This window comes from Raphanus sativus, chromosome 6, assembly GCF_000801105.2.
Source record: "Raphanus sativus cultivar WK10039 chromosome 6, ASM80110v3, whole genome shotgun sequence".
Taxonomy (NCBI): domain Eukaryota; kingdom Viridiplantae; phylum Streptophyta; class Magnoliopsida; order Brassicales; family Brassicaceae; genus Raphanus; species Raphanus sativus.
In genome coordinates this window covers 43,615,121-43,635,840 of record NC_079516.1, presented here as the reverse complement: position 1 = coordinate 43,635,840, position 20,720 = coordinate 43,615,121, and the positions used below count along the sequence as shown (strand labels likewise).

Sequence of the window (20,720 nt, the reverse complement as noted above, 5' to 3'; positions counted from 1 at the left end):
AAGAAGAAGAAGAAGAAGAAAGAAGAAGAAGAAGAAGAGAAGAAGAAGAAGAAAGAAGAAGAAGAAGAAGAAGAAGAAGAAGAGAAGAAGAAGAAGAAGAAGAAGAAGAAGAAGAAAGAAGAAGAAGAAGAAGAAAAGAAGAAGAAGAAGAAGAAGAAGAAGAAGAAGAAAGAAGAAGAAGAAGAAGAAGAAGAAGAAGAAGAGAAGAAGAAGAAGAAGAAGAAAGAAGAAGAAGAAGAAGAAGAAGAAGAAGAAGAAAGAAGAAGAAGAAGAAGAAGAAGAAGAAGAAGAAGAAGAAGAAGAAGAAGAAGAAGAAAGAAGAAGAAGAAGAAGAAGAAGAAGAAGAAGAAGAAGAAGAAGAAGAAGAAGAAGAAGAAGAAGAAGAAGAAGAAGAAGAAGAAGAAGAAGAAGAAGAAGAAGAAGAAGAAGAAGAAGAAGAAGAAACTAACAAGTAATAGCTTCGCACCTGAGGTTCAGAGATCTTAACACCTTCCATTTCACGGAAGCTTTTAACCAAGAAATCTCGTCTCTCTCTGTATGCTTTGACCATCTCAGCTACAGTCTCTCCTCCAGCTTTTCCTAACCCAAGTGCAGCAACACCTGCCTTCTGAGAAATGCTACTAGCACCTGAACTAACCTTTATAAGAAACCATCAACCAATTTCAACTCATTATCATCATCACGGATAAAGATTCAGAGAGACATATGTCTGTATATAGAGTATACCTGGCCTTGTAATTTACTGCAAGCTGCCACTATATGCTTAGGACCAGCAAGATATCCAAGCCTCCATCCCGTCATAGCGAAAGCCTTAACATAACGATTTTGATTGGTTAACATTAGAAGTCAAACTCAAAGATTAAAAAAAACTCTTACCTTTGAGAAACCATTTACTGTCAAAGTTCTATCGTACATGTCAGGCAAAGAAGCAAAGCTTGTGTGTGTTGCAGGCGCATATATTATGTGTTCATATATTTCATCTGACAGCACCTACAAAATGAAATGAAAGAACCATATGTTTTTTTTTTTTTTCTTAAAACATTTTTAGCAAAAATATTGACTTGTGTGTGTGTTTACGATGAATACCATAAGCCTTGGATGTTTAGCAATGATGAGTGCAATCTCTTCAAGCAAACTCTTGGGGTAAACAGATCCAGTAGGGTTAGAAGGAGAGCAGAGGATAAGAAGCCTAGATTTCTCAGTCAACTTAGACTCAAGAACCTTTGGATCCAACAAGAAGTTATCAGAGATCTTGGTAGGAATAATGACAGGTGTTGCATCCGCCAGCCTCGCCTGTTCCGTGTAGCTCACCCAATACGGCGCAGGGATTATAACCTAGAGAAACACACACACACACACTTTACTGTTATAAAACAAAACCATATATATAACAAAAAAAAAGGGAAGATAAAAGTGATTAGTTACTTCATCACCAGGGGAACAAACAGCAAGCACTGCTTGTAAGAGACTTTGTTTAGCTCCATTACTAACCAAGATCTGATCCGGTGCATAAGACAATCCATTCTCCTCTATTATTAAAAAAAAAAAGTAATATTTACACTCCATATGTTCCGACATAACTGAATAAACAAAAGGATAAGTCATAAGTGTTTATACCTTTTAACTTGCGACATATAGCTTCCCTAAGTTCTGTGATACCTGCATTTAGAGAATACCTAGTGAAACCATCTCGAATCGCATTGATCCCAGCCTATAAATGAAACAAAAAGATTCAGCACAAAACAGAGAGAGAGAAACAGAACATAAGGAGAAAATAATATAAACCTCAGCAATGATTTTAGGAGTATCGAAATCGGGTTCTCCAGCAGCAAGTCTGACAACGGGAACACCGGATTGAACAAGCGTGGCTGCAAGATCGCTAATAACCATGGTCTTGGAAGATTTTAAGGATTTGACACGAGGGCTAAGTGAAGTATCTACCGAAGACGGAAGTGTCTCTGCATCGTTTGGTTTGGACATGGCACAGACTGTAGATGATGAAACCTTCCCTGACTTACGACTACAGTACCTACAAAATTCTAAGAGACTGTGATTCAAAATTCAAAACTTCGAAACTGTATGCATTAAGAGTTAAGACCAACAAAATAAAAAACAGAGTGATCAAGAGTTTACGAAACTAACGAGAGGGAGAGAGGAAGTGGTTGGAAACTGATTGGCTTCTTTGAATCTGGGTATTGTTGGACTCTGGAAATGGCGGCTGCGGAGGAGGTCCGAGTGGTGAAAGAGTCGAGGCTTTTTAGGAGGGGAATATATAGACGAGAGAAAGTTGGAGGAGTTGGTGTGAGCAATGCAATGCTGCGAAAAAAATTGGAACTAAATATTTTTGTTTGGAATTAAATATTTTTATTTGGAATAAAATATTTTTATTTGAAATTAAGCAGCCAGCCGCCACCAAGCCTTGTCAGTACTATTTTTCATGCTACTGAAGAACCATACCAATCAAAGACATTATTCGGTTTTATGCTTAATTGGAAATTGGGCCTTGAGCCCAAACAAATATGTTTGGGTTATCTCCAAGGCCCCAAGCTCTCTGCTCTCTCTCTCTATTAGGAAGTTGAATATCGATGGGATGGGGGAGGAGAGAAACATGGTGCCGATGATGAATCCCACCCACAGTCCCTCTCATCAGGTACCTTTTTTTTTTCTTTACGGCGAGAAATCACCGTTTCAGTTTCTGGTTTACGTCCTCCTCCTCCTCCTCTCCTCTTGGTGGGGAGTGAGTGACTATTATTTATTCCCTTCTGACAAAAAAATAAAATAAATTCTTACAGCAGTCTGATGGATTCAGCAACGAGGAAGATGAATCGCTTAACGAGTAAGTAAAATGATAATCCAACTGGTTTACTTACATTAATTAAGTTAACAAGGCTTCCTAAGTACTTTCCAGTGTTTATTTACAGGAACAACAAGTTTTGTAAAGATGATTCAAATTACAAGACAGGACACCATCAGGACCACCATGAGGTATTATTCTCCTCTTCTCAATCCATTCTACCTTATAAAAGAATAAAGATGAGAGGCTCAACTTTGAAGAACCAAAGCAAAATTGTGTTTTCTGTGTAGCCGAGGAGGTTGAGTTTGACATCTCTCGTGTCGTCGTCGTCGGTGAAGCCTCCCTCCTCTCCCACTAGGAGAACCATTGATCTTGGCCATGGAAGCGACCTCATCTACATTCAGAGGTTTCTTCCCTTTCAAAAGTCTTGGACTTTCTTTGATTATCTCGACAAGCATATTCCTTGGACCAGGCCCACCATTCGTGTCTTTGGTCGTTCTTGCCTCCAGGTTCTTCCTCAATCTCTTTATCACTTGGACCTTAACTCTGTGTTTCCTCGTTTGGTTTCGTTGATATATTAGGGAACAAGTAATCATATTTGCCTTTGCCATCTGTTTAGCCGAGAGATACATGTTATGTTGCAAGTAGCGCACTGACCCCGCTCATCTACAGTGGATATCGACCTGATGCCTATTCCTGGGATGATTTTCCACCTCTCAAGGAGATCCTAGATGCTGTAAAGATACATAAAAAGAAAAACACTTTTTACTCTTGTGTTCTTAGTGTTTGTTGTGGGACTAACGTTTTTTTTCTCTTGTTTGTCTTTGTCAGATTTGCGAAGCCCTTCCTGGAAGCAGATTCAACAGCTTGCTTTTGAATAGGTACAAAGGTGCCAATGACTATGTTGGTTGGCATTCAGATGATGAAAAGCTTTACGGTCCTACCCCTGAAATTGCTTCCCTCTCTTTTGGATGCGAACGTGACTTTGTGCTCAAGAAAAAGAAACTTCAAGAAGACTCTTCTCATGGTATGGAAACTTTTTTGATTCATGCAAGACTCAGTGAGGGACTAACGTTTGTTTGGTGTGTGTGAATCTGCAGAGAAAAGAGGAGATGATGGACCAGCGAAGAAGAGGTTAAAGAAAAGCAGCAGAGGAGAGGATCAACAGAGTTTCACATTGAAGCATGGATCATTGCTGGTGATGAGGGGATACACGCAAAGGGACTGGATTCATTCTGTGCCGAAGCGTGCAAAGGCAGAGGGCACTCGTATCAACCTCACCTTCAGGCTTGTTTTGTAAAACCAAGCTTCATCTTTCTCCAGTCACATCTTAGTAGTTCTTTCACATGATGAGATATAAACACAAGCTGGTGTAAGACATTTTAAGAAGCTAATTACTAAACTTAACGTGACAAGATTAATTAAGGAAGAGTGCCAGAGTCTGTTTTGATTTCATATTTGCAAGAAGTCCCTTTCGGTGTTTCATACATGAAGAACTGTGTTCTGGGCACAAGCTTAAATGAAATGACTGGTAGTGACATATGGAGGAGGAATCTGTACCAAGGAACCCGGTGTCAGTACTCAGTAGTAGTGCTTTTAACATTGACACGACAAAAAAAATCTTATTGAAAAAAGAATACGACTCCACTGGGGATCGAACCCAGAGTCTCTGGTTTCGTAGACCAGCGCCTTATCCATTGGGCCATGGAGTCTCTCTTTGTTCAACGATAGCATTCAAAATATTCAAAACGTAGTTGTCATCTTCATTCTATTTCAGCGAACAGAAATAGATAAAGGGTAGATTAGACTTTTTCATTAGCCATCATAGTCGTCGTCGTGCTAGGCGGTTTCTTTCGCTTTCCAAAAATAGTTCTTTCTTTCTTTTCAGCTTCTCTCTCACGATCGCATGCGTTTTTTGCATTGCATCAAGAAAGAAAGAACAAGAAGAGGAAGAATTTTGAAAAATCAAAAGATCCTATTTGAGTGTTGGAGATGGCTTCGGTGTCACCATTGGCTAAGTATAAACTGGTCTTCTTAGGAGATCAATCTGTAGGGAAAACAAGCATCATCACACGTTTCATGTATGATAAGTTCGACACAACCTACCAGGTAAATATATCATATCAACTCCACCGCTACATTTTGAGATGCTCAACGTTGCTATATATTACAGTAATAGTATTACTCGCTTGATCTAATGATTCCCATTAATCGATCTGTTTAATTTGAGTCCAATCCCAATCACATTACGATCTGTTCATCACAAGTCCATAAGGGATTCTTAATATAATTTGTTTATTGATTTTGTTTTTGGTTTCTCTACCACTTTAATCTGCCAAATGAACAGCCTTATTGTTGAGTGTTGAATTTTCATCGAATTAAAGAAAATCTCCACCAAACTTACGTAAAACTTTTGATTCTTTTTGCAGGCTACTATTGGAATCGATTTCCTATCGAAAACGATGTACCTGGAAGATCGAACTGTTCGTCTCCAGCTTTGGTAAGACAATCTTCAACTTGTTTTAACAAGTTAAATAATATCTCAAATATATGGATTGGTTTTTGCCTTGAAGGGATACGGCTGGACAAGAAAGATTCAGGAGTTTAATTCCAAGTTACATAAGAGATTCTTCTGTTGCTGTAGTTGTTTATGATGTATCCAATCGGCTCTCATTTCTCAACACATCCAAATGGATCGAAGAAGTCCGCACCGAAAGAGCTGGTGATGTTATCATTGTTCTTGTCGGGAACAAGACCGATCTTGTCGATAAAAGGTAAAACTATTATAACATTTCTTTTTTTTTCATTTGTGCTAATTAATAAGATTTATTTGTAAACGTTCTTGTGTTAAAATGGTGAAGACAAGTCTCGATTGAAGAAGGAGACAGCAAAGGTCGTGAATATGGAGTTATATTCATTGAGACCAGTGCAAAAGCAGGGTTCAATATCAAGCCCTTGTTTCGCAAAATCGCTGCGGCATTACCAGGAATGGACTCATATTCAAACATGAAAACTGAGGATATGGTTGATGTTAACCTAAAAGCTACTTCGAATTCATCCCAAGGAGACCAACAAGGAGGAGGCTGCTCGTGTTGATGGTTCACAAGAAAGAACAGAGAAGAGAGTAACCTTTCGGTTCGGCTAACATTGTTTATCTGTCCAAATGCTTATAAAAAGCTGTGTGATGTCAGTTTCCACTTTTAACATATCTGTTTGTGGATCCGAGTTGTTACTGTGACTTTACGTGTGAGTGTATTTGTTTTACAGTATGGTTGATGCAGTTAATTCGCAGTATATTAGTGAGGGTCTGCATAATAGATCTTGATTTTTTTTTAAAAAAAATTCACTGCTAGGGAATAATCTTACTAAGGGCACAGACAACACCACAATGATCAATAAGACACTAGCTGCCCGAGGCTGTAATGAGACAACACACCGAACTCTGCTTGGAAGTGGTACCTATTGATGCCCATCATGCTATACTTAGTGCTTATTGGTGCTAAAGAAATTTGACGAAAGTACTTCAAGACATGCCATCAAACCCTACTAGGTAGGCCTGGGCAAGGAGAACTGAAAATTGAACAGGAACCAAACCGAACCGAAAAATGCAAACCCCAACCAATTTCATAAAAATCTGCACGGGTTTTATATCTGTAGAACTAAAATACAGAAACTGAAACGAACAAAACTGAAACTTAAATGGGTACACAATAGTTAAACTGAAAAACCAAAACATCTTATATTTATCTGAAATATTAAAAATTATTAGATAAATTGGAACCAAACTGGAACCTAATTAGAACAAAAAATATTGGATATTAGTAGGTTCCTAACATTGTTATCCAAACAAAAAATAATGGTATAAACATTTAGGGAAGTCACATATAGAAAATTTTATGTCTAGCCAATTTCTTTGTAGCTTCTATGATGTTCTCTTTGGTTCTCCAATCATATACCATTTGATAAAACTATTTTCTCTAGTAAGCATAAATTTAAGACTTATTCTTGGGTTCACCCCCTAGGGTGAATCTATAGGTTCACCAACCAATAGTGTTTGAGTATTTGATATTTGATATCTTTTAGAAAAGGAAACATAATTGAATTTCCAAATTAGATTAAAATAAAAAATAAAAAATACATAAAAATAGTAATAGTTACAAAAAATAAATAAATTAATATTATTAAGTCTTCACTAAAATACTAAATCCTATACCCTAAATCCTAAAACCTAAACCCTAAATCCTTAACCCAAAAATTTTAGGTAAACCCTAAGCCTTTTGATAAATCCTAAACCCTAAATCATAAATATTAAAAACTAAATCATAAAAACACTAAACCCTAAATTCTAATCACTAAACCCTAAACTCTTGGGTAAACCTCGAACCCTTGGATAATTCATGAACATGTAGGTTCACCGACCAATATATAATGTTTGAGTTTATGATTTATCCAAGGGTTCGGGATTTACCCAAGGGTTTAGGGTTTAGTGATTAGGATTTAGGGTTTAGTGTTATTATGATTTAGTTCTTAATATTTGTGATTTAGGGTTTACGATTATCAAAAGGCTTAGGTAAGTTTTTGGGTTTAGGATTTACCTAAGATTTTAGGGTTTAGGATTTAGGGTATAGGGTTTAGTATTTTACTAAAAACTTAATAATATTAATTTATTTATTTTTGTAACTACTACTATTTTTATGTATTTATATTTGTTATTTTAAAAATATAATATAGTTTTGAAATTAAATTTTGTTTCTTTTTTTAAAAAATATCAAATATCAAATACTCAAACACTATTGGTTAGTGAACCTAGAGGTTCAACCTAAGAATAACTCTAAATTTAATATGTTTAGGCCTATTTTTGGAAATTTTATATACTCCCTCTGTTTCTTAATAAGTGTCATTTTAAAGTTGTGCACACGGATTAAGAAATCATTAAATTTTGCATATTTTCCATGCAAAAACATCATTACCCATACATCTCAACCAATAGAAAAATAAAATACATAATAAAATTAATAAATTTTGCATTGAAAAGCTAAAACGACACTTATTTTGCAACGGAAAAAAATCTCTACAACGACACTTAATATGAAACGGAGGGAGTATTTAACAAAACCGGTTTATCAGATTCCCTGAAGATTTTTTTGATGTTATAAAGTGGATTAGCAGCTTTATTGCAAGAGTTATTTAGTGTCACCACGTGATGTAATAACCAAATCGATAATTTATTAATACAGAAAAAATGGGATTAATTATAGAGACTAGAGAGTGTACTAATCAAAGAATAAAAAAGACAGGGACTTGGAACTTGCGTCAATGAGGAATTTGACATGAAATTCAACCACGACGGCCATTTGCTCTCTGTCTCTCTCTCTCTTTCACTACTCATCATGAGATGCTTCCTTCGTCCCTTTAATCTTTTCGGTTTTGGTTTACAGCTCTTTTGATTGCTCTGTTTCTCTCTAAGAAGAAGAAGAAGAAGAGTAATAAAGCTTTCACCTTTACTCTTAAAGTTCCAACTTTTATATTTTGGGTTATTTTCAGCGTTCATGTCCTCTGCTTTGACACTCTGAGATCTTAAAAAAAAAAGGAATCTATGGAGGAAGCAAGAAGATTTAGCCCCAATAACGAACTAGGTGAAGTCATATTTAATTTTCTGCGTCTTTTAATCTTTTAGTCTTCTTTGATCTATTTGGTGTAGAATGAAGCTTGTAGATTTCTGAGGAAGAATCTTTTTCGTTTCTATTTTTGTATATGGAATATATTCAAAAGTTTTTTTATTTTTTATTACTATCCATTATGAATATTGATTGGTCTAAGTGATGATTTCCTCTTGAAAGCATATTTGTATCTGAACATTCATTTTTGTAAAGTTTTCTGTTGCTTGTTTGGTCTGTTTAATGTCCATCACTTACTTGGTCTGCTTATAATATAATCATCCAAGTTAAAAACGATTTGGATTAGTCTTGATCATCTACTTATTATTTCTCTACTCTCATTGTCTATGTACAATTTACGGTTTGTATAATCTGAAAGACTGAAAGATTCTATGTAATATTTGGTTGAGAAGAATCAAACCACTACAAAAGAATGGTCTTTGTAACTTAAGAAGCCATATGTGTCACTGAAGGTTTTAGCAGCTATCTTTGAGTTGGGTTTTACTTAGATCTGCATCTACAAACTGAATGTACCATTAGAATGACTTAAAAAGGTTTCTTGATGAATATACTTTGTTTTGGGATGTATACTCATTTTTTTGTGTACTTTCTGTTCACACAGATGTTGGCCAAATACTCTCAGAAGCTCGAAATCGATGGCTTCGTCCTCCTGAAATCTGTGAAATTTTACAGAATTACCAAAAATTTCAAATCTCAACCGAGCCACCTACTACACCTGCAAGTAAAGATTTTATCACTCCTGCTCGTCTGCTCGAGTTTTAATAGAATGAATGTTCATGCTCTGAATCTCTGCCTTGTTTTGTCAGGTGGATCTGTTTTTCTATTTGATCGAAAGGTGCTCAGATTCTTCAGGAAAGATGGTCACAATTGGAGGAAGAAAAGAGATGGAAAGACAGTGAAAGAAGCTCATGAGAGGTTGAAGGTAATATATCAAATATCATCAGGATGCTACCCTATTAGTGTAGTGGCTTCTTTTGCTCATGAATATTCCTGCAGGCGGGAAGCGTTGATGTTCTACATTGTTACTATGCCCATGGACACGACAATGAAAATTTTCAAAGACGCAGTTACTGGATGCTTCAGGAGTAAGCTTTTTATAACTTTACATTCCCCCTGATCTCTCTCTCTTCACTCTTATTTTTTCTGAACATGATCTCTTTTGCTATCTTTTGTTAAGTCTCTTGTTACTTTGTTTTTTTGTTGTTATTGGTTACTGATGCAGAGAGCTTTCCCACATAGTTTTTGTCCATTATCTCGAAGTTAAGGTTTGACCCCAATCCTGTTATTAGCTCAGTTATTTACTTTTTCTTTTTGCGGAAGCTGACACTTTGAGAGTGAAACTTGTACAATGAATCTGATAGATTTTAGATCAGAGTAACTAGCAACACTTGTAACTTCCTTTATTTGATAGTATGAAAGAGATACAGCTTTGATTGTGATCTGAACTACACTCTCATAGCGAGCAAGTACAAATCACCAGTCTCATAGCGACTGTGAAGAAGAGACTCATATCGTCTACAACTTTCAAATACAAAGCATGAATGACAAATGAACTTCTAACCGAATATTAATACTCTTCACTCTTTACTCAGCTGAATCGTAACTGCTAACCCTCTCTTCCCACTAGAGTCTTAGCTTACTCTTCCAACTGTTGCGTCTCATCCTCTAGACTTCCTTCACACGTCACTCCCTTCTTCTTACGAACATATACCCTCTTGTACCTATCAATACTCCCCCCCAACGAAATCCAGCTTGCCCTCAAGATGGTAAGAAGGAAATTGAGTACAAAATTCCTCATACAACATCCAAGAGTTCTCCAAAGAAGGACGATCCACCCACTTGATGAGTAACTCCAAATGACCCTCCACATTATAACGCTTGTCCAACACATCCTCTGGATAAATCACTTCATCCACTTCAGTAATACTCCCCGGAGGTAAAACTCGACTCTGATCATGCATCCCCACGACCAACTTCAACTGGGAAACGTGAAATACAGGATGTATACGTGCCTCGGATGGCAGCTGAAGCTTGTAAGCAGCATTACCAATCCTCTCCAACACCTTATACGGACCGTAAAACTTCGCTGCCAACTTTTGACAAAAACGACGAGCAATAGTCTTTTGTCTGTACGGTTGAAGCTTCAAATACACCATATCCCCTACCGCAAACTCCACATCACGACGCGACTTATCAGCTTGTCTTTTCATACTCTGTTGAGCCTTTAGCAGATTACTTTTCAAATGATCCAACATCTCGTCACGAGCTCGTAAAGCTGTCTCCAATTCGTGATTAGTCGTTGATCCATCTTCATAACGCAAGAGAGGTGGGGGATCACGACCATAAACCACGCTGAACGGTGTCGCCTGCAGGGACTTGTGGTACGTGGTATTATACCACAACTCTGCCCATGCTAAATAAGCGCCCCAAGACCGCGGATGAGATGATGAAAAACATCGCAAATACGTCTCTAAACATCTGTTCAATACTTCAGATTGGCCATCCGTCTGTGGGTGAAACGCAGTGCTATACTTCAAGCTCGTACCAGCCAAACGAAAAACCTCTGTCCAAAATGAGCTCAAAAAAATCCTGTCACGATCAGATACAATACTCTTCGGAAACCCATGCAACTTCACCACCTCCGAAACAAATCTTTTAGCAACGTCCAAGGCTGTAAACGGATGCTTTAATCCAACAAAATGAGCATATTTACTCAAGCGATCAATCACCACCAATATCACATTCATTCCACTCGATGTTGGCAAGCCTTCTATAAAATCCATTGTCACATCGTCCCAAATCTTGTCAGGTATAGGTAACGGTTGCAGCAACCCTGCTGGAGATAGGGTAGAGTGTTTGTGAGTCTGGCAAACACCACATGCAGCCACATACTTTTGAATGGTTTTATACATTCCCGCCCAAAAGAAAGAAGCTTGCACCCTCTTCAGAGTTTTTAACACACCGGAATGACCCCCAAGCTTACTGTCATGTGCCTCCTGCAGAATGACTTCAATAAAGCGTGATGATCGAGGTATCACTAATCTCCTTTTCGACCACAACCGCCCTTCACTCACAGAATATTTATTTGAAGCCAACTCCCCTGAATTCAGCTGTGATATAATTCTCTGTATCTCCCTATCCTCCTGAATTTCTTTGAATAAATCTTCCCATTGCAACACCACTGGAACAGTCAGGGCCAGTAAGAGAGACGATACCGACATACAACGAGATAGACCATCTGCTGCTGTATTGTCCTTTCCCGGTTTATAGAAGATCTCAAAATCAAAGCCCAAGAGCTTCTGCAACCACTTTTGATATTCCAAATTCACTTCCTTCTGCTCCAATAGAAACTTTAAACTTCTGTGATCAGTACGTACATGAAATTTTCGACCCATTAAGTAATGTTTCCACTTCCGTATAGCCATCACCACCGCCATCAACTCTCTCTCATAAGCTGGTTTTAACTGTTCTCTCTCTGTCAGTGCGTGACTGAAAAAAGCAATGGGTTGATTATTCTGCATCAACACTGCTCCTAATCCCACTCCTGAAGCATCTGATTCTACCACAAAAACTTGATCAAAATCTGGCAATACCAACACTGGCGCATTAACCATCGCATGCTTCAAGTTGTCAAACGCAGTTTGTGCTTCAATAGACCATTCAAACTGATCTCGTTTTAACAAATTCGTGAGAGGTCTTGCGATAACTCCATACAGACGAACAAACTTTCTGTAGTACCCCGTTAACCCCAAAAAACCACGCAACTGCCTCACTGTCTTCGGAATAGGCCAAACCCTCATAGCCTCTGTTTTTGTGGGATCCGTAGCAACACCTTGTTTAGAGATTAAATGTCCCAAATAGTCTACTTGTGACACGCCAAAAGTACACTTCTTCTTGTTCGCAAACAACTTCTGCTCCCTCAGAACACGTAACACTTCTTCAACATGAGCTACATGATCCTCCAAGGTTTGACTATATATCAATATATCGTCAAAAAATACCAATACAAACTTTCGTAGAAATGGCTTGAATATCTTGTTCATCAACGCCTGAAATGTCGCCGGAGCATTAGTGAGGCCAAAAGGCATCACCAAAAACTCGTAGTGACCTTCAATAGTACGGAAAGCTGTCTTGGGAATATCTGATTCCACCATCCGGATTTGGTGATAACCAGATCGCAGGTCCAGTTTAGAAAAGAAAGAAGCTCCGTGAAGCTCGTCCAGCAACTGATCGATGACTGGTATAGGATACTTGTCAGCCACCGTAGCTCTGTTCAAGGATCTATAATCAACACAAAAGCGAAAGGAGCCATCTTTCTTCTTTACCAATAACACCGGACTTGAAAATGGACTTGTACTCGGTCGAATGATACCCGCTTGCAACATCTCATTAACCATCTGCTCCATTACTATCTTGCTTGCATGAGGGTATCTGTAAGGTCTAGCCGAGACAGCCGAGACACCAGGAACTAATGTGATTGCATGCTCTTGTCCACGATGTGGAGGAAGAGTTGTTGGAATAGCAAACACATCTTCAAAGCTGTTCAACAGTTCCGAGAGTTTTGGTGTAATAACAGGAGTCGTGGATGTAACTATAGAAGAGGCAAGCAGTGCTTCCCTTCCTACCGTACCACTTGTATAGACCGGCGACAGGGACTTGAAAGAGAACTTCATGACATGTAACATCCTATCTCCCACCAATGTCACTCTGTTCCCTTGATAGACAAATGAAAGGATCTGCTCCTTCCAATCCACTTCACATTTGCCTAACGTTTCAAGCCACTGCACACCAAGTATAACATCCACATTTCCTAGTTCGAGAGAGATGAAGTCAGAAGTGAAGTTGGTTTGATTTAGTTGAAATGTAACTGCTTTGCAAACTCCCAAAGCATTCACAGTTACACCATTTCCCAACAACACCGCCAAGCTACTGTCATCAGAAGATTGCAATTGTAGCTTGGTCACAACTTCTGGTGATATGAAGTTGTGAGATGCTCCGCTATCAAGCATAACTATCACCTCTCTGTTGTTGATCAGTCCACGCATCTTTGTCGTTTTAGGAGAATCAATACCTAAATATGAATTCAACGACAGTGTATGCAGAGTCTGTGGACACTCCAATTGAGCTCTCCAGTCATCTTCGTCGTAACTGTCTACCACTTCCAATTCTAACCCGTTGATGACCGTAAGAATTCTCAATTCTTTGTGTGGACAAACCGCTTTATGAGCTGGTGACCAAGGAGCTTTGCAACGAAAACAAATCTTCTCTTTGCGCATTCTATCAAGTTCGGCATCAGAATGTTGTAGTCTTGGTCTCACATTGGAACGTTGTGGAGCCACATTCTCCTTGTTTGTTACTGAATCGCGTTTCATCATCTCCGTAGATTGCTTGTTGTGATACGTAGCTGCACGAGACCCCGACGTCTGTCGTTGATAGCCTCCCCGCCCTTCACTAGCGGCCGAGCTAATCACACTACAGAATGTCGTGCTCTGCATTCTCAACACGGCTAACTTGTGCTGCGTTAACGTAACTGGTTCCTTCAGTCGAATGACTTCCTTCATATCTGATTTAAGACCATTGAAGAATACTCGAATCAAGTTCTTCTCATCGACACCTGTGACTTGGTTCCTCAAAGCTTCAAATTCATTCACGTAATCCTCAATCTCTCCTTCTTGTTGGATACGGAACAATCTCGCAGCTGGATCATTATCAATCGGACCACTGAATCTATCCAACATACGCTCTGTGAACTGCTCCCAATTCAAGAAAGGCGCACTGATTATCTCGCCGTTAAACCACTGTAACACCGGACCTTCCAGGCTTAAGGATACTAAATGAAGCTTCTCCTCCTCATTATAGTTACCTAACCTGAAAAAACGCTCAACACGCGAGATCCAATCGAAAGGCAACGCACCGGAAAACACCGGCATCTCAATTTTACGCAACATCTTATCACGATTCGGAAGAAGATCATTGATTCCCCGATAACCTAACTGTGTTGGTGATCTTGCCATGTTAGGGATCGAGATCGGTACCTGATCGAGCTGAGGATTCGAAGATGAAGCGATCTCTTTCCCAGGACGTTGAGTGAATAATGCCGAGTCCTCCAATCTACTCAAGACACTAGAGATGTGATTCATCTGCTTCTCGATCGCCTCGAATCTTGAAGTCGATTCGATCGCCATGTTCTCGATGCTCTTCTCCACCGAATCGAGCTTCTTCGTCGTCGTTCGATCACTTAGAGCTAACTTCTCGTAGTTGAGCTTAGCGAGTTCAACTTCGTCATGTATCTGTTGTAAATCCATCGATTTCGTCGTTTCGATCGTCGCCGATCGTTCTCTCTCGGCGCCGTTACGCGTCTCCACCATCGTCACGCTCCGCGGTGGTTCGATCGAGTTTCTCCGCACCAATGATAGATTTTAGATCAGAGTAACTAGCAACACTTGTAACTTCCTTTATTTGATAGTATGAAAGAGATACAGCTTTGATTGTGATCTGAACTACACTCTCATAGCGAGCAAGTACAAATCACCAGTCTCATAGCGACTGTGAAGAAGAGACTCATATCGTCTACAACTTTCAAATACAAAGCATGAATGACAAATGAACTTCTAACCGAATATTAATACTCTTCACTCTTTACTCAGCTGAATCGTAACTGCTAACCCTCTCTTCCCACTAGAGTCTTAGCTTACTCTTCCAACTGTTGCGTCTCATCCTCTAGACTTCCTTCACACGTCACTCCCTTCTTCTTACGAACATATACCCTCTTGTACCTATCAGAATCAGGGAAGTAGAGTTTCGACATCTTATAATCGGATGCAAAGGACTCCAGATTCTGCTCATTTTTCTCATGAATCTGGGGAAGTCTTCACCAGTGAACGTGATGGTTATGCTTCTGGCATAATTAATCAATATGATCACAGCAATCACTCGCAAGCTACTGACTCAGCAAGTGTCAATGGTTTTCATACCCCAGAGCTTGAAGATGTTGAATCAGGTGCTGCTTCTTTCATACATAATGTCACGTGGATTGATGCCTTATTATAGTAGAGTATCTTACTCAATAGTTTATTTTTTTATAGCATACAATCAGCCGGGAAACTCCATAGTTTACTCACATCAGCACCCTGCAAGTACTGGTTTTGATCCTTACTATCAGATGTCTTTGACGCGTAAGTTCTTGGTGACCTACTTTCATAGGTTCTAGTAATTACCATCTGATACTTTTTTTCTTAAGCAGCCAGGGATAGTTATCAGACAGAGCTTAGCAGAGTCCCCATAATAACAGACTCTTCCAGAACTATCAACGGTCATGGAGCAACAAATGGCTTACGAAACAAAAAGTCCATTGATTCCCTAACTTGGGAAGAGATTCTTCTGGGAAATTGTGGCTCTGGAGCTGAAGAAGGTTTACCTTTGCAGCCAAACAGTGAGAATGATGAAGTACTGGATCAAATAATCGAGGACTCCTCTTTTACTATGCAAGATTTTGCCAGTCTACAGGAGTCCATGTTGAAAAGCCAGGTCTACTCTCAGTTCTAACTGTATTTGTATTCATTTTGTTTCGATTTTCTAATTTTTATTTATTTTTGGTTACAAACGATCCATAGGATCAGGAGTTAAATGGTTTAGCTTCGAGTGAAAAAGCTCCATATCTATCTACGATGAAACAGCATTTGTTAGACGGTGCATTGGGTGAAGAGGGCCTGAAAAAAGTGGACAGTTTCAGTCGCTGGATGAGCAAAGAACTTGGAGAACTAGGAGATGTTGGTGTTATTGCTGATGCAAACGAGTCTTTTACTAATTCCAGTTCAACAGCCCTGGATGGATATGTTATGAGCCCTTCCCTATCAAAGGAACAGCTCTTTAGCATTATTGACTTTGCTCCAAACTGGACTTATGTTGGTTGTGAAGTGAACGTTCTTGTCACTGGAAAATTCTTAAAGACTCGAGAGGAGGCTGAGACAGGAGAGTGGTCTTGCATGTTCGGGCAAACGGAAGTTCCAGCAGATGTTATAGCCGATGGCATTCTCCAGTGTGTGGCTCCTGTGCATGAAGCTGGAAGAGTTCCCTTTTATGTAACATGTTCCAACAGATTAGCATGCAGCGAAGTGCGTGAATTCGAGTATAAGGTTTTGGAGTCTCAAGCTTTTGGTAGAGAGACAGATGAGTCTACTGCTTGCAACAACTCTATTGAAAGCCTCGAAGCAAGATTTGTCAAACTCTTGTGCTCCAAATCTGATGATTATTCCCGGAGCTCGAATAATGCTGGTGATTTGTCCCAAGTGAGCGAGAAGATTAGCTTACTGCTTTTCGAGAACGATGACCAGCTTGATCAGATGCTGATGAACGAGATCTCCCAAGAGAATATGAAAAACAACCTTTTGCAGGAAGCTCTGAAAGAAAGCTTGCACTCTTGGCTTCTGCAGAAGATAGCAGAAGAAGGTGGAAAAGGTCCCAACGTGTTGGACGAAGGTGGGCAAGGTATATTGCATTTTGCAGCTGCTCTTGGTCACAACTGGGCATTAGAACCGACGATAGTGGCTGGTGTCAGCGTTGATTTTCGCGATGTAAATGGTTGGACTGCACTTCATTGGGCAGCTTTCTTTGGCAGGTGAGTCTCTCACTTTCACTACTTCAATCTTCTTTTCCTTTTGATTGATTATCAGTATCTGAAAACAAACGTTATTAGGGAGCTGGTGATTGGTTCTCTCATAGCTCTCGGTGCTTCTCCTGGAACTTTGACAGATCCAAATCCAGATTTCCCATCAGGGAGCACACCTTCTGATCTAGCCTACGCTAACGGTTACAAAGGGATCGCTGGTTATCTCTCAGAGTATGCCTTAACGGCTCATGTTTCTTTGCTCAGTCTAAATGAGAGCAACGCAGAAACATCTCTACCTAGTCCGTCTAGCTCGTCGTTAACAGACTCGTTGACAGCTGTGCGTAACGCTACACAGGCAGCTGCTCGGATTCATCAGGTTTTCAGGGCTCAGTCTTTCCAGAAGAAGCAGCTAAAAGAGTTTGGAGATAGAAAGTTTGGGATGTCAGAAGAGCGTGCTCTTTCAATGCTTGCTCCTAAAACAACGCACAAACCAGGACGAGCGCATAGCGACGATTCCGTGCAAGCCGCTGCTATCCGGATTCAGAACAAGTTCCGTGGTTACAAGGGGAGAAAAGATTATTTGATTACTAGACAAAGAATCATCAAAATACAGGTAGGTTTTATCAGTTTAATGATCTTGATTTCGTTTATAGTTGTTATACTTAAACGACTTTAAAACTGGCGATTGTGCAGGCTCATGTAAGAGGTTATCAGGTTAGGAAAAACTACAGGAAGATAGTATGGTCAGTGGGGATATTAGAGAAGGTGATATTGCGTTGGAGAAGGAAAGGAGCTGGTTTGCGAGGGTTTAAATCAGACGCACTTGTTGATAAGATGGAAGATGGAACAGAGAAGAAAGAAGAGGATGATGATTTCTTCAAGCAAGGTAGAAAGCAAACCGAGGAAAGGCTTCAGAAGGCTCTTGCAAGAGTTAAGTCAATGGCTCAGTATCCTGAAGCTAGAGATCAATACCGTAGATTACTTAATGTAGTCAATGACATCCAAGAAAGCAAGGTAATTATACAGTAACAAACTAACCTCACTATTAGCATTGAGCTTAAGCTTGTGTAGTGAAAGCTTAAATCTTTTGTTCAGGTTGAAAAGGCCCTTGAGAATTCAGAAGAAGCAACTTGTTTTGATGATGATGACCTAATAGATATTGAAGCATTGTTGGGAGATGATGATGACACTTTGATGATGCCCATGTCCTCAACTTTCTGGAACACTTGAAACCACTCTCAAGCCTACTATGTGAGACTCACAGTTCATTATTATTACTCTAATTTATATATTTGACAATATATACAAATATAAACTTATAATCAAATGGTGTAATCTTTCTTGTCAGTAAGATGTACATGTCTGGTTTTCATCAGTATACAAACTTTCAGTTTATTTTTAGTTAAAAAGAAAACAGACTTTTTGATTTCAAGTCACAAAACAGCATGAAAGAAAGAAATTAAGTTGTTGTCAAGAGAGACTAAAAAGCCCTCTTAACTTGTTCGGAGGCTCTCATAGAACAAGAGGTAGCCATGATCAGTATTACTGGAGCACTCTTGTGATGAGCCGAAGAATGTTTGAACAGCAGATTCTTCCATCATATCAACATTCTCATCATCAAAGAAGAGCCAATGGTTATGGGATTTAACGAGGCTTACATAGTGACCATAGTTGGGACCGTTTCCGAGATGAACCACAACTGCAAAGAGAGAATACTCGGTGTCCGCGTAATCTTCCACTGTGTTGCTCAGTTTAAGTTCTAATGGGAAGACGACTCTGTAAGATAGCTTCTTGTAGCGACCCAACTGCTCTATGTATTTGAACCGTTTCAGATGTATGACTAAGATGTGTGGTGGTTTCTTGATCTTCATCCTCTTCTGTGCTTCTTGTAAACTGCACAGATAAGCAGTCAATTGTTTGAGTGTGAAACCAATAACTTTTAAAGTAGCAGTTATGGAGCTAATAAGAAGGAAAGTGGATAAAGGAACCTGCAGCATTTGTCACAGAAGAATTTGTCTTCAGAGTGTAGAGTCTCTGTGGAGCAAAAGCTTTTCAAACAGCTAGTTATGGAACTGTTCTGTTCAATATCAAGGCTTAGGTCGAGGAATGTCTCGTCTCTTGCTGTTACTGTCTCACACCGCAGACACCTTGTCTCGTTGGTAAGTATACCCTGTAAATGAGTTTGCACATGCTTAAAACACCTTGAGCTCACTTTATATGATCTGGAAAGTTATTGAAGCTTACTGCATCTACACTGAAGGCAGCTATAAACCTAACACCATATATATATATCTGGTATAAAAATGCAGTGATCCTTAATTACCTGAAAGATCTTGTGGACCCATGTAACAGTAGGCTCTTTATGAGCACCATTTGGCTGAAGAAGTTTCGGTCCATTTGAAATCTTTTCAGGAGATGATGAGGTTTTGTTGTCCGTTTTTGCAGCTTTTGCCTCTTTCTCTAAGATGTCACCAAGTTCGTTTAGCAAATAATTGAGGAACTCATGTGCATCCTGCATGAGAATAGTAACAAACACAACAGTTTAATCAAATGCTATGATGTTTTCACAGTTTAGTTAACAAAGGAGTTTTGAGATGATAAGGCAGTAACCTGATGCATATAACTCCGGAAAAGCACATTTTGTTTCTTCAACCTCTGTACAAAGCGCTTGGGAGCAATAACTCCTGTCTTCTTCTTCTGACCACTTATCTATGTGGGAAAAAACAAACAAGATTTAAGGAGTGACTGCTACAATGAGAAATGTGATGTGTCAATCATATAATAATCACCTGAGAAAACAAATCAGCCAAGCAGGTCAAGAGATGATTCTCCTCCTCACTTTTATTATTTGTGGAGTAGTAATCGAGCAACTGCTCACGAAAGGGAGCACAAAAGTAAAGGGCCTGCACAAAGAAAGAGAGAGAGGAACTGTTCATATCATAAAACCGTTAGTTGAGAACACTTTGACAAAGACAGAACACAAACCGACCTTCCAGTCCTATTAAAATTGTGCACAAAGACAGAACCTAAGATCGACCAACTTCATTAACAATGTCCTGTCGTAATCTTCTTAAATTTACCTAAAAGAAAAATATAGGAACCATTAAGACTGGAAAGGGACCTGCAAAACACTGTTGCAGTAACAAGTGTTGCCGAAGTTTTCGAAACCGAAGTATCGCTCTCCCTCCGGGAACTGCTCGCCGAGAGCTTTCTCCAGTTTAGAACCCGCCACGCCCATTAGACCTCTGAAACACCACCGTTATTTTCTGAACCGGACTCGACTCGGAGAATCAAATGTTAAGGATTCTTTCGCTCGCTCGGGAGATTTTCAGATTTTCGAAACTTGCAAGTGCGAACAAGAGGATCCCAATATATGTAGTATTTTTTTTTTAATTCGCCAATTAAAAATAGTTATTAATTTGTTTTTGAATTTGGATTAGTGAAGTTACGTGGAAACTTATCCTTTTAAGTTTTCCAGATTAATATTTACCAATCTTTTATATATTATTAAACAGGATTGCTCTTAGTTAAACAGATATTTTTCCTAACCTAAAATAATATTTCAAAATTTTATAAAGTTGACTTCTCTTTCATATTTTAACAAAATTGACTTTTCTAAATTATATATATATATATATAT

The 20,720-nt window shown here is 39.0% G+C and overlaps 5 protein-coding genes and 1 non-coding gene across 15 annotated transcripts in view; 3 read left to right on the top strand and 3 right to left on the bottom strand.

The window, feature by feature from the left end:
* Positions 1–2,470, bottom strand: part of LOC108811314 (bifunctional aspartate aminotransferase and glutamate/aspartate-prephenate aminotransferase) — a 6,404-nt gene extending 3,934 nt beyond the window's left edge. Inside the window, exons 1-9 of the mRNA XM_018583360.2 lie at positions 2,445–2,470; positions 2,143–2,334; positions 1,786–2,029; positions 1,618–1,711; positions 1,426–1,529; positions 1,087–1,335; positions 877–990; positions 727–810; positions 467–637 (exon numbers count right to left, since the gene is read on the bottom strand). Of these exons, the coding sequence (XP_018438862.2) occupies positions 467–637; positions 727–810; positions 877–990; positions 1,087–1,335; positions 1,426–1,529; positions 1,618–1,711; positions 1,786–2,029; positions 2,143–2,334; positions 2,445–2,470 (1,278 nt within the window). The remainder of the gene's footprint in view (positions 1–466; positions 638–726; positions 811–876; positions 991–1,086; positions 1,336–1,425; positions 1,530–1,617; positions 1,712–1,785; positions 2,030–2,142; positions 2,335–2,444) is intronic.
* Positions 2,471–2,537: 67 nt separating this feature from the next.
* Positions 2,538–4,219, top strand: LOC108811315 (DNA oxidative demethylase ALKBH2). 3 transcript variants are annotated; one of them, XM_056989925.1, is made up of 7 exons: positions 2,538–2,650; positions 2,793–2,836; positions 2,909–2,985; positions 3,085–3,303; positions 3,414–3,530; positions 3,626–3,821; positions 3,895–4,219. In XM_056989925.1, exons 2-7 carry the CDS (start codon positions 2,800–2,802, stop codon positions 4,092–4,094), a joined length of 846 nt encoding a protein of 281 aa, XP_056845905.1. In that variant the 5' UTR covers positions 2,538–2,650; positions 2,793–2,799; the 3' UTR covers positions 4,095–4,219. The 3 variants fall into 3 exon arrangements, with proteins under 3 accessions (XP_056845905.1, XP_018438864.1, XP_056845904.1); XM_018583362.2 differs by having other exon boundaries at positions 2,539–2,650; positions 2,922–2,985; XM_056989924.1 differs by having other exon boundaries at positions 2,576–2,650; positions 2,796–2,836; positions 2,922–2,985.
* A 214-nt stretch (positions 4,220–4,433) lies between these two features.
* TRNAR-ACG (transfer RNA arginine (anticodon ACG)) lies at positions 4,434–4,506 on the bottom strand. Its single transcript has one exon. It is a non-coding gene; the product is annotated as a tRNA-Arg (tRNA).
* Positions 4,507–4,674: 168 nt separating this feature from the next.
* Positions 4,675–6,109, top strand: LOC108810576 (ras-related protein RABH1d). The gene is made up of 4 exons (XM_018582678.2): positions 4,675–4,903; positions 5,224–5,294; positions 5,368–5,568; positions 5,656–6,109. Exons 1-4 carry the CDS (start codon positions 4,787–4,789, stop codon positions 5,888–5,890), a joined length of 624 nt encoding a protein of 207 aa, XP_018438180.1. The 5' UTR covers positions 4,675–4,786; the 3' UTR covers positions 5,891–6,109.
* Positions 6,110–8,017: 1,908 nt separating this feature from the next.
* Positions 8,018–18,431, top strand: LOC108805771 (calmodulin-binding transcription activator 3). Of its 8 annotated transcripts, none has more exons than XM_056987681.1 (14): positions 8,026–8,157; positions 8,233–8,277; positions 8,385–8,430; positions 9,074–9,193; positions 9,279–9,394; positions 9,469–9,557; positions 9,695–9,737; positions 15,256–15,472; positions 15,558–15,647; positions 15,716–15,999; positions 16,086–17,089; positions 17,168–17,693; positions 17,774–18,094; positions 18,176–18,431. In XM_056987681.1, exons 3-14 carry the CDS (start codon positions 8,391–8,393, stop codon positions 18,308–18,310), a joined length of 2,985 nt encoding a protein of 994 aa, XP_056843661.1. In that variant the 5' UTR covers positions 8,026–8,157; positions 8,233–8,277; positions 8,385–8,390; the 3' UTR covers positions 18,311–18,431. The 8 variants fall into 8 exon arrangements, with proteins under 8 accessions (XP_056843660.1, XP_056843661.1, XP_056843659.1 ...); XM_056987679.1 differs by having other exon boundaries at positions 8,033–8,157; positions 8,339–8,430; XM_056987680.1 differs by lacking the exon at positions 8,233–8,277 and having other exon boundaries at positions 8,018–8,157; positions 8,339–8,430.
* On the bottom strand, positions 18,384–20,431 carry LOC108805772 (ubiquitin carboxyl-terminal hydrolase 4-like). Its single transcript, XM_018577709.2, has 6 exons — positions 20,202–20,431; positions 19,870–19,983; positions 19,691–19,789; positions 19,404–19,592; positions 19,069–19,250; positions 18,384–18,973 (listed from the first exon to the last, which is right to left on the bottom strand). Exons 1-6 carry the CDS (start codon positions 20,316–20,318, stop codon positions 18,574–18,576), a joined length of 1,101 nt encoding a protein of 366 aa, XP_018433211.1. The 5' UTR covers positions 20,319–20,431; the 3' UTR covers positions 18,384–18,573.
* Between the last annotated feature and the right edge of the window lie 289 nt (positions 20,432–20,720).